This window comes from Pseudophryne corroboree, chromosome 2 (assembly GCF_028390025.1).
Source record: "Pseudophryne corroboree isolate aPseCor3 chromosome 2, aPseCor3.hap2, whole genome shotgun sequence".
Classification (NCBI taxonomy): Eukaryota; Metazoa; Chordata; class Amphibia; order Anura; family Myobatrachidae; genus Pseudophryne; species Pseudophryne corroboree.
Window position 1 is genome coordinate 248,930,322 of NC_086445.1, and position 13,154 is coordinate 248,943,475.

At 46.8% G+C, this 13,154-nt stretch overlaps 1 protein-coding gene across 2 annotated transcripts in view; it reads right to left on the minus strand.

Moving 5' to 3' along the window:
• The window catches only part of RNF41 (ring finger protein 41), a 173,593-nt gene that overhangs the window by 18,971 nt on the left and 141,468 nt on the right, over window positions 1–13,154 (minus strand). For both annotated transcript variants that reach the window (XM_063952638.1, XM_063952637.1), the window contains one exon: window positions 7,950–8,221. In XM_063952638.1, the coding sequence (XP_063808708.1) occupies window positions 7,950–8,221 (272 nt within the window). The remainder of the gene's footprint in view (window positions 1–7,949; window positions 8,222–13,154) is intronic.

Sequence of the window (13,154 nt, forward strand, 5' to 3'; positions counted from 1 at the left end):
CCAAAGTCCTGGGTAGTAATAGAACGAGGTCTACTCTCCCAATTCCCACTCCTAGACCTATTAAGATTACCCTCCCAGGAAGAAAAATGTATATACCCTCCATCCATCATCGTCTATTCGATATGCAAAGCATGGCACACGTTCATAGCTAGAACAAAAATGATCTCTCTACCCTCCCTAGATCTTTCATTGAGGAGTCTGGAGTTCTTGATACTCAATCTGTCCTTCACCTCGTGGTCAATGAGTAACATCTATACGTTAACAAGATATATTCGACTCTGGTGAAATGTTATAATTTTCCCAGATTCAGACACAGTATTCCATACCTTGGAAAGAATTTTATAAATACCTCCAACTGAGACATTGTTCCTCCCCCTCCCTCTCTACCCTCCAAACAACTCCTAGACCGGTGATAGCTCTACTTAATAGGTCAAACAGAAAGGGCGCTATACCTAGATGGTATTCTGCCCGCATAACCCCTGAACACCGCCCTAAATTTCCTTCATTAGTGAAAATAAGAATTTACTTACCGATAATTCTATTTCTCGTAGTCCGTAGTGGATGCTGGGAACTCCGTAAGGACCATGGGGAATAGCGGCTCCGCAGGAGACTGGGCACAAAAGTAAAGCTTTAGGACTACCTGGTGTGCACTGGCTTCTCCCCCTATGACCCTCCTCCAAGCCTCAGTTAGGATACTGTGCCCGGACGAGCGTACACAATAAGGAAGGATTTTGAATCCCGGGTAAGACTCATACCAGCCACACCAATCACACCGTACAACCTGTGATCTGAACCCAGTTAACAGCATGATAACAGAGGAGCCTCTGAAAAGATGGCTCACAACAATAATAACCCGATTTTTGTAACAATAACTATGTACAAGTATTGCAGACAATCCGCACTTGGGATGGGCGCCCAGCATCCACTACGGACTGCGAGAAATAGAATTATCGGTAAGTAAATTCTTATTTTCTCTGACGTCCTAGTGGATGCTGGGAACTCCGTAAGGACCATGGGGATTATACCAAAGCTCCCAAACGGGCGGGAGAGTGCGGATGACTCTGCAGCACCGAATGAGAGAACTCCAGGTCCTCCTCAGCCAGGGTATCAAATTTGTAGAATTTAGCAAACGTGTTTGCCCCTGACCAAGTAGCTGCTCGGCAAAGTTGTAAAGCCGAGACCCCTCGGGCAGCCGCCCAAGATGAGCCCACCTTCCTTGTGGAATGGGCTTTTACAGATTTTGGCTGTGGCAGGCCTGCCACAGAATGTGCAAGCTGAATTGTACTACAAATCCAACGAGCAATAGTCTGCTTAGAAGCAGGAGCACCCAGCTTGTTGGGTGCATACAGGATAAACAGCGAGTCAGATTTTCTGACTCCAGCCGTCCTGGAAACATATATTTTCAGGGCCCTGACTACGTCCAGCAACTTGGAGTCCTCCAAGTCCCTAGTAGCCGCAGGTACCACAATAGGCTGGTTCAAGTGAAACGCTGAAACCACCTTAGGGAGAAATTGAGGACGAGTCCTCAATTCTGCCCTGTCCGTATGAAAAATTAGGTAAGGGCTTTTATAGGATAAAGCCGCCAATTCTGAGACACGCCTGGCTGAAGCCAGGGCCAACAGCATTACCACTTTCCATGTGAGATATTTTAAGTCCACAGTGGTGAGTGGTTCAAACCAATGTGATTTTAGGAACCCCAAAACTACATTGAGATCCCAAGGTGCCACTGGAGGCACAAAAGGAGGCTGTATATGCAGTACCCCCTTGACAAACGTCTGAACTTCAGGAACTGAAGCCAGTTCTTTCTGGAAGAAAATCGACAGGGCCGAAATTTGAACCTTAATGGACCCTAATTTTAGGCCCATAGACAGTCCTGTTTGCAGGAAATGCAGGAAACGACCCAGTTGAAATTCCTCTGTAGGGGCCTTCCTGGCCTCGCACCACGCAACATATTTACGCCAAATACGGTGATAATGCTGTACGGTTACATCCTTCCTGGCTTTGATCAGGGTAGGGATGACTTCATCCGGAATGCCTTTTTCCTTCAGGATCCGGCGTTCAACCGCCATGCCGTCAAACGCAGCCGCGGTAAGTCTTGGAACAGACAGGGTCCCTGCTGGAGCAGGTCCCTTCTTAGAGGTAGAGGCCACGGGTCCTCTGTGAGCATCTCTTGAAGTTCTGGGTACCAAGTCCTTCTTGGCCAATCCGGAGCCAAGAGTATAGTCCTTACTCCTCTCCTTCTTATGATTCTCAGTACCTTGGGTATGAGAGGCAGAGGAGGGAACACATACACTGACTGGTACACCCACGGTGTTACCAGAGCGTCCACAGCTATTGCCTGAGGGTCCCTTGACCTGGCGCAATACCTGTCTAGTTTTTTGTTGAGGCGGGACGCCATCATGTCCACCTTTGGTTTTTCCCAACGGTTCACAATCATGTGGAAGACTTCTGGGTGAAGTCCCCACTCTCCCGGGTGGAGGTCGTGTCTGCTGAGGAAGTCTGCTTCCCAGTTGTCCACTCCCGGAATGAACACTGCTGACAGTGCTATCACATGATTTTCCGCCCAGCGAAGAATCCTTGCAACTTCTGCTATTGCCCTCCTGCTTCTTGTGCCGCCCTGTCTGTTTACGTGGGTGACTGCCGTGATGTTGTCTGACTGGATCAGCACCGGCTGACCTTGAAGCAGAGGTCTTGCTAGGCTTAGAGCATTGTAGATGGCCCTTAGCTCCAGGATATTTATGTGAAGTGATGTCTCCAGGCTTGACCAAAAGCCCTGGAAATTTCTTCCCTGCGTGACTGCTCCCAGCCTCTCAGGCTGGCATCCGTGGTCACCAGGACCCAGTCCTGAATGCCGAATCTGCGGCCCTCTAGAAGATGAGCACTCTGCAACCACCACCGGAGAGACACCCTTGTCCTTGGTGAAAAGATTATCCGCTGATGCATCTGAAGATGCGACCCGGACCATTTGTCTAGCAGATCCCACTGGAAGGTTCTTGCGTGGAATCTGCAGAATGGGATTGCTTCGTAAGAAGCCACCATCTTTCCCAGGACCCTTGTGCATTGATGCACTGAGACTTGGCCTGGTTTTAGGAGATTTCTGACTAGTTCGGATAACTCCCTGGCTTTCTCCTCCGGGAGAAACACCTTTTTCTGGACTGTGTCCAGGATCATCCCTAGGAATAGAAGTCGTGTCGTCGGGATCAGCTGCGATTTTGGAATATTGAGAATCCAACCGTGCTGGCGCAGCACTATCAGAGATAGTGCTACCCCGACTTCCAACTGTTCCCTGGATCTTGCCCTTATCAGGAGATTGTCCAAGTAAGGGATAACTAAAACTCCCTTCCTTCGAAGGAGTATCATCATTTCGGCCATTACCTTGGTAAAGACCCGGGGTGCCGTGGACAATCCAAACGGCAGCGTCTGAAACTGATAGTGACAGTTCTGTACCACAAACCTGAGGTACCCTTGGTGAGAAGGGTAAATTGGGACATGTAGGTAAGCATCTTTGATGTCCAGAGACACCATATAGTCCCCTTCTTCCAGGTTTGCAATCACTGCTCTGAGTGACTCCATCTTGAATTTGAACCTTTGTATGTAAGTGTTCAAGGATTTTAGGTTTAAAATTGGTCTCACCGAGCCGTCCGGCTTCGGTACCACAAATAGTGTGGAATAGTACCCCTTTCCCTGTTGTAGGAGGGGTACCTTGATTATCACCTGCTGGGAATATAGCTTGTGAATGGCTTCCAATACTGCCTCCCTGTCTGAGGGAGACGTCGGTAAAGCAGGCTTTAGAAAACGGCGAGGGGGAGACTTCTCGAATTCCAATTTGTACCCCTGAGATACCACCTGAAGGATCCAGGGGTCCACTTGCGAGTAGGCCCACTGCGCACTGAACTTCTTGAGACGGGCCCCCACCGTGCCTGAGTCCGCTTGTAAAGCCCCAGCGTCATGCTGAGGACTTTGCGGAGGCGGGAGAGGGCTTTTGTTCCTGGGAACTGGCTGTTTGTTGCAGCCTTTTTCCTCTCCCTCTGCCACGGGGCAGAAATGAGGCGCCTTTTGCCCGCTTGCCCTTATGGGGCCGAAAGGACTGCGCCTGATAATACGGCGTCTTCTTAGGTTGAGAAGCTACCTGGGGTAAAAATGTGGATTTTCCAGCAGTTGCCGTGGCTACCAGGTCTGATAGACCTACCCCAAATAACTCCTCCCCCTTATAAAGCAATACTTCCATGTGCCTTTTAGAATCCGCATCACCTGACCACTGCCGCGTCCATAAACCTCTTCTTGCAGAAATGGACAGCGCGCTAACTCTTGATGCCAGTCGGCAAATATCCCTCTGTGCATCACGCATATATAGAAATGCATCCTTCAAATGCTCTATAGTCAGTAATATACTGTCCCTATCTAGGGTATCAATATTTTCAGTCAGGGAATCCGACCACGCCAGGCCCGCACTGCACATCCAGGCTGAGGCGATTGCTGGTCGCAGTATAACACCCGTGTGAGTGTATATACATTTTAGGATATTCTCCAGCTTTCTATCGGCAGGTTCCTTTAGGGCGGCCGTATCAGGAGAGGGTAGTGCTACCTGTTTAGACAAGCGTGTGAGCGCTTTATCCACCCTAGGGGGTGTTTCCCAACGTGCCCTATCCTCTGGCGGGAAAGGGTACGATGCCAATAACCTTTTAGGAATTATCAGTTTTTTTATCGGGGGAAACCCACGCCTCATCACACACTTCATTTAATTCCTCGGATACAGGAAAAACTACAGGCAGTTTTTTCTCACCAAACATAATACCCTTTTTAGTGGTACTTGTATTATCAGAGATATGCAATACATTTTTCATTGCTTCAATCATGTAACGTGTGGCCCTAGTGGAAGTCACGTTTGTCTCCTCATCATCGACACTGGAGTCAGTATCCGTGTCTGTGTCTGCCATTTGAGGTAACGGGCGTTTTAAAGCCCCTGATGGCGTTTGAGACCCCTGGACAGGCACAAGCTGAGTAGCCGGCTGTCTCATGTCGTCAACTGTCTGTCGTAAAGAGCTGACACTGTCACGCAATTCCTTCCATAAGCTCATCCATTCAGGTGTCGACTCCCTAGGGGGTGACAACTCTATAATAGGCAATTGCTCCACCTCCATCTCATTTTCCTCCTCAAACATGTCGACACAATCGTACCGACACACCGCACACACACAGGGAATGCTCTGATAGAAGACAGGACCCCACTAGCCCTTTGGGGAGACAGAGGGAGAGTATGCCAGCACACACCAGAGCGCTATATATAGACAGGAATACCACTATAAAATGTGCTTTTCCCTTTATAGCTGCTGTTAGTATTAAAACTGCGCCAAATTAGTGCCCCCCTCTCTTTTTTACCCTTTTCTGTAGTGCAGGACTGCAGGGGAGAGTCAGGGAGACGTCCTTCCAGCGGAGCTGTGATGGAAAATGGCGCCCGTGTGCTGAGGAGATAGGCTCCGCCCCCTTCTCGGCGGCCTTTTCTCCCGCTTTTTGGCGAGTTCTGGCAGGGGTTAAAATACATCCATATAGCCCTGGGGGTTATATGTGGCGTATTTATGCCAGCCAAGGTGTTTACATTGCTGCTCAGGGCGCCCCCCCCTAGCGCCCTGCACCCTCAGTGACCGAAGTGTGCCTGAGTAACAATGGCGCACAGCTGCAGTGCTGTGCGCTACCTTGTTGAAGACTGATGTCTTCTGCCGCCGATTTTTCCGGACCTCTTCTTGCTTCTGGCTCTGTAAGGGGGCCGGCGACGCGGCTCTGGGACCGAGCTCCGAGGCTGGGCCTGTGTTCGGTCCCTCTGGAGCTAATGGTGTCCAGTAGCCTAAGAAGCCCAAGCTGGCTGCAAGCAGGCAGGTTCGCTTCTTCTCCCCTTAGTCCCTCGATGCAGTGAGCCTGTTGCCAGCAGGTCTCACTGAAAATAAAAAAACCTAAAACTAAACTTTCACTAAGAAGCTCAGGAGAGCCCCTAGTGTGCACCCTTCTCGGCCGGGCACAAAAATCTAACTGAGACTTGGAGGAGGGTTATAGGGGGAGGAGCCAGTGCACACCAGGTAGTCCTAAAGCTTTACTTTTGTGCCCAGTCTCCTGCGGAGCCGCTATTCCCCATGGTCCTTACGGAGTTCCCAGCATCCACTAGGACGTCAGAGAAATGGGAACAAGATCTAGGTTGTACAATGTCAGAGGACGAATGTACATGTTTTAGCATATCTAAATGTATTTCCCATGTCGAGCAACATTTTAAACTTATTCACAGATTATATATGACACCTGCTCTGCTCCATAAGATATGGCCAGATACCCCGAAGACATGCTGGCGCAACTGTAAGGGAGTAGGTTCGATATACCATATCTTCTGAATGTGTCCTTTGTTAACCGATGTGTGGAACCATATATTCCATCTTATCTCTGATATGTTGCATTGTGATATCCACCCACATCCATAGATAGCGCTAATTCATTTATTTCCAGAAGTTATTCCCCCTTCAGATAAGTACGTTATCTGCCATATATTGTCCACCACCAAAAGCCTTCTGGCACGAAATTGGCATACCCCTACGATCCCCCATTGGACCGAAATAGAGAAAGCAGTCCAATCCAATTTCGAATTTAAGACAGCAGAAACACCTTTTGGCTCATTTTCACACTCACATACTGTGAAGAAGTGGGCTCCAAGGCTTAGTTATAAACTATCTTATCGTACACTTCAACCCTCCTTGAAGACAATGGGTGTCACTCCCTTTCCCCTTACTCTTAACTGAGTTGATTGAGTATGGTAGTATCATAGGCAACTTTAATTTCTGATCTACTGATATGGCAGATACGCTAGCTGTGCCCCCTTCTGACATTCTGACCCCCCCTTTTTTTCTTTGCCTCTTCTGATTTTTTGTGGCAACTATGTTCACCTTCATAATACCATACTTTATGGACGCTGTATAATTTATTTGCTGAGCTGAACAATTATGCATACGTTTTTATTGAAATGTACCATCTCTGTACCCCCACCTATTCTCCCTTCCCTCCCCCCCCTTTCTTTATTTCTGTACGCCCCCCTCCCCCTCCCCTCAGTATTGTTATTAACATGTTCAAAAACCAATAAAAATGTAATAAAAAAAAAAGCACAATCACTGTTTAATGGACATAGAAATCAATTTCAGGACAGTTGGGGTAGGCCATAGATTAGTTTTATACAAATAACTTTGGAATCATCTAGTTTGGTGCTACAATAAATGGCAGTAAATGAAGCATGTGGTGGAAATACCAGGAGCTCTTTAAAGGTGTCGCATATATTAATATTATAAGTAGAGCTACGCTAAATTAAGACACGTGTTATATTAAAGTGTAACGTTGCAATCTGATTTTAAATCGCCCCATAGAACTCCAAAAATACCACTGCACCAGATTATAATTAGTATATCTATGGTCTGGCCCATCCTTTAAAAGTAAATACTGGGACACAGGAGACACCACCACTAAACCTATTTACAGAACACTTGAAAACTGATCAAGGGTACTTCCTAATGTGGTACAGTAAAGTACAAAAATAAATAAATGAAAATTATATTAAAAATAATAATAATAAACAACAACAACAACAACAACACATTTTTATTAAAATAGTCTTTGGGGGAAATTTTGATTAACATGATGTTGTTTAGCTCCGGGGATGAGAGCCTGGACCTGTTCAACTGTCTGTACTGGGCACAGTGGCTTAGTCGCAGTAAACGGTATTTTCCAACTTAAGTGCCGGGTGCAACGCTGTCAGTGCATGCAATAAGCCTGCATTACGGCACTAGTTAAGTCGAATTTCTGCTTGCACCCGGCTGCTGAAGAAAGTCTAGCACAAAACTACTCAGGTTTGACCATTTGTAATACACAATATTGGCCTCCCTGTGTAATTATTTAAAAGCATAGACAAAATAGTTACTTACCCACATCCCTGCTCACATGTCACTGGTCGCTTTGGATTGTGTTCACAGTCGTTAAGGTGAGACATGAGGTTGTCAAGTCGGACAATGGTGGTACAGCCAAAAACCGCGTTGTCACATGTAATTTGCAGCTTGGAGAGCATATTCCGCATGATGCGCGGTACGGGGCGTAAGTGGGCTACAGTTACAACACTGCGGTCCACTGGACAGGTCTGCTGCTGGGAGAACCACTGTGTTATGCAAGCATTGCAAAAGGCGTGTTCACAATGAGGAGCCTGTGCATTCAGAGAAAAGAAACACATAAAATGAAAACTCTACACACAGATTGCTGTCTTTAACTGCATATCCCAGAAATCCAATGCTATCAGTCATACACACAAGAGTCCACATTGGTACAATAGTGAGTGCTCCCACACTGGCATAGGCACTGATCATAATACTGGAGAATTAGGTGAACATAAATTTGTATACTAGGATACTGGCAGCATTTAACAAAGTATGGTAAATTTATGGGGTGCAAGCTGCACACTCTTGGGCTAATTCAGGTAGGTTAGCAAACCAAAAAAAGCACACTAATGGGCCAACCATGTTGCACTGCAGGTGGGGCAGATGTAGCATGTGCAGACAGATTTAGATTTGGGTTAGATGTGTTCAAACTGAAATGTGAACTCAGTGTAAAAGTAAATCAGCCAGTATTTACTATGGACAGAAACAATATAACCCACCCAAAACTAAATCTCTCTGCACGTTACATCTGCCCCAACTGCAGTGCAACATGGTTTTGCCCATTAGTGTGCTTTTTTTGGTTTGTTAACAAACCTGAAAAACCTCCTCTGTTTTGTTTTCAATCCGGTATATGGCCACTGATAAACCACTAAACACCAAAAATAACCACTTTCAGATATACAACTTCAACGAAACATACATGGTGAAAAGTTATGTCATTACCCTGCAGCTCTGTTGTAGGTGAAAAATTACCTCCCCACTCCATTGCAGAGAGCGGAAAACTAAATAGAATTTGATACGTCAAAAACAGCCGAGATGGCAGTCACTTAGGGTGTTGTTAAGTCACTATTGTCCCCTTGTACACTATAATATTGCAGAGCAGTTATTCTCTGCATACCTCTCCCCTAACATGGGACTCCAAGTAGAAAATAGTTATGGTAGACTTACCGTTGATAACTCTTTCTCCTAAGTCCTCAGTATACACAGGATAAACATTGGAATACGAGGTAGGGACAGCGGATCAACAATGAAAGCTTTCAGCCTCCCAGAATGCAATGGGCCAGTCCTCTATATCCCTGCTTCCTGGCTCAGGAAATTCAGTTGTTTTCCAAAGCTCAAGGCAGGAGCATCATAGAGAGCCCTAATCAGGTGGGAAGAACACACATGCACACCCTTTCGTACAAGAAGGAAGAGGTTAGAATGTGAAAGTATCCTCAAATCAGGTGCATCAGGGGGGATTCCTGTGGATACGGTGGACTTTGGAGATGTAGAGTTATCAACGGTAAGTCTACCATAACTATTATATCTCCTGCAGGGTCCACAGGTTATCCACAGGATAAACACTGGGATGTCCCAAAACAAATTTAGTGGTGGGGACGCTCCTGATTGGACAGGAGAATCCTTCGCCCGAATTCAGCGTCCTGAGACGCAAAGGTATCAAAGGCATAATGACTAATGAATGTGTTAATGAAAGACCATGTGGCTGCCTTACATCTCTATTCAGCTGAAGCACAGCGTTGTGCTGCCCATGACGGACCTACCTTACGAGTAGAGTGAGCAGAGACATTATCTGGAATAGGGAGATCAGCTTGAGAATATGCTTCTGAAATAGTCATCCGAAGCCACCTCGCCAGTGTCTGCTTGTCAGCAGGTCATCCTCTCTTGTGAAATCCATAAAGAACAAAGAGTGTCTGTCTTTCCGATGGCACTGGTGCAATCCACGTAGATCCTTAAAAGCACTGACTACATCTAATGATGCATCTCCCACAGAAAGGTACGGCCCTTGGAAGGCCGGGACAACAATTTCTTTGTTAAGGTGGAAATTAGGCACCACCTTAGGAAAAGAACCAGATTTGGTTCTAAGAACTGCTCTATCTGGATGAAAAATCAGGAGGGTGACATAATGCCCCTAAATCTGAGACTCTTCTAGCTGAAGCAATATCCAGTAGAAAGAGAGCTTTAGCTGTAAACCATTTAAGATCCACTTGCTTTAATGGTTCAAATGGAGCAACTTGAAGCACCTTCAGGACTAAACTTAAATCCCAAGGCACTGCAGGAGGAACAAAGGGAGGTTTGATGTGAAGCATTCCCTGGAACAAAGTGCAAAAATGCTGTAGGTTATCAGTTTTCTTTTGGAACCAGTCAATGCTGACACCTGCACTCTCAAGGAAGCCACCCGCAGACCTTTGTCCATTCCTGTCTGAAGGAATGCTAGGACTCTGGAAACTCTTAAAGACCTAGGGTCAAATCTCCGGTCATCGCACCACTGAATATGGGCTTGCATATTTGGTGATAAATGCGAGCTGAGGATGATTTCCTTGCTCAAATCATTGTTTGAATTACCTGTTGTGAGAATCCTCTTGCTTTCAGAATGGAAGTATCAAGAGCCACGTCATCAAAGACAGTCGATCCAGATGCTTGTAATAGCAAGGACCCGGTGACAGTAGATCTGGATGTTGAGGGAGTAGAAATGGAGCATCCATCGACAGCCTCTGCAGATCTGTGTACCAATATCTTCTGGACCAAGCCGGAGCTATTAGTATCACGGCACCCTTTCGCTGTTTCACCTTTCTCATCACCCTGGGCAACAGAGCGATCAGTGAAAACACATAGGACAGACGAAATTCCCATCTCACTGACAGGGCATCCACAAAGGTTCCTCTGGAATCCTTTGTTCTTGACCTATACGCGGGAACTTTGTTGTTCTGACAAGACGCCATGAGATCCATCTCCGGTAACCCCCACTTGTCTAACAGAGTCTGGAAGACCTCAGGAGTAAAGCCCATTCGTTTGTGTGACTGAGAAAATGTGCTTCCCAGTTTAGGTCTCCCATAATAAACACTGCGGACAAGGCTGGATGATGAAGTTCAGCCCACCTTAACGTGCGGCTTACCTCCTTCATTGCTTTTTGGCTGCGAGTTCCAACTTGATGATTGAGGTACGCTACTGCCGTAGCATTGTCCGAGCGAATTTGAACTGGTGTCCCCTGGAGAACGTCCTTTGCCTGAATGAGTGCCATATAAAAGGCCCAAAGTTCCAATATATTTATTGGCAGGCAACTTTCTTCCTTGGTCCACTGTCCTTGGAAGCAAATTCTTCTCGACACTGCTTCCTAGCACTGGACACTGGCATCTGTTGTCAGAATTTCCCGATCTGATATCCAAAAGGGTCTCCCTTTGTCCAGATGAGATGTCTGTAGCCACTAGGCTAATGAACTCCTTACTTCCAGAGGAAGGACCATAGTCTGCGTTTTTATTGTCTGATGAAAACCATTCCATTTGCAAAGGATCAGACATTGCAGAGGCCTCGAGTGGAACTGAGCATACTCCACCATGTTGAATGTCAACACCATCAATCCCATCACATGCATTCCTGCGTGAACAGATACCCTTTGACTGTGTAGTAGCTCCTGAATCCTAGACTGAATTTTGGATATTTTGTTCAGAGGTAAATTACTCTCTGAAGATCCGAATCCAACACAGCCCCGAAATGAGTCATCCGTTGTGATGGAACCAGGGACGACTTTGCCAAATTTATGAGCCAACCGTGTCTCTGCAAACATGCTATTGTCTGTTCCAGATGACACTGAAGCATTTCCTGAGAGTGTGCCAGGATTAATAACTCATCGAGGTATGGAAAAATCCTTATCCCCTGCTGACGGAGATAAGCTGCCATTACTACCATAATGTTGGTGAATACTCTGGGAGCTGTGGCCAGTCCAAATGGTAGGGCCTGAAACTGAAAATGTTGCTGGAGGATAGCAAACCTGAGATAGCGCTGATGGGACAGTGCTATAGGAACATGTAGGTAAGTATCCTGGATATCCAGGGATACCATAAAATCCTTCGGCTCCATGGCCAAAATAATGGAACGTAAAGTCTCCATATGAAACCGAGGCACCCAAATGTACTTGTTCAGCACTCTGAGATTGAGTATGGGTCGGAACGACCCATTTGGCTTCTGGACTAGAAACAGGTTGGAATAAAAAGCTATGTCCTCCGTTGTGCAGGAGGAACTGGAGTTATCACTCCTGACTGAAGCAACTTCTGAACTGCCTCTTGCAAAGCCCTGGCCTTCGTTTCCACTGAAGACAGGCTTGTACAAAGAAACCTTTGTGGATGATGTTTCTTGAAAGCAAACGCATAACCGTGAGATACCACTTCTTGCACCCAGGCATTTGTGATAGCCTGCTGCCAGATCTGTGCAAACTGAAGAAGTTGGCCTCCCACCATGGAGTCCCCCAGGTGGAGGCCCGCACCACCAGGCTGATGGATTATCTTCTGACTTGGAAGCCGGCCTTCTGGTAGCCCAATGGTTTTTAGTCTTACCAGACTTGTCAGATTGAGACTGTTTGCCATAACCCTTTCCTTTTCCTTGAGTCCGAAAGGGCCGAAAAGCTGTAAATCTAGGCTTGAATGTGTGTGTGGAAGGAAACGTCACTTTCTTGGAGTCTGCTTTTGACTCCAAAATACTGTTTAACTCTTTGCTTTTTACTGGAGATATTCTTTTTGGCAAAGACTCGACTTCCGCTTCCACCAGCTTGATGAGCGGGTGCTGTGCCTGAGAGCTCTGCAGTGCCGGCCGCTCTTCTCACTCTTTTCATGGCTGTAAAGCCTCTCATAGCAGCCCACACCGCCGGAAATCACAGGGGAAGTGAACCGCCACATGAAACTGTATTTTCCGGTCATTCCCGGTGGAAAGTCACGCGGCCAAAAGGAGAAGGAGCAGCGTACTGTCCAAGGACGCCATCTCTTCTCATAAGCAGCATGCCCCAGTTCCCCCAAACCAGGAGGATGATCCACACAGGGCTGAATCGGGCGATTTCTCTGAAGAGGACTCCCTGGCAAAACACAAACGCTGGCAAGGTACCACTCCCTGACAAGACAACATCCCTTGCAGACTGCGGGACACTCACAGTGACATGGTGGCAGCCATTAAAACAGCCATCAGCCCCATGTTCAAGGAACAGACCGCTGATATAAA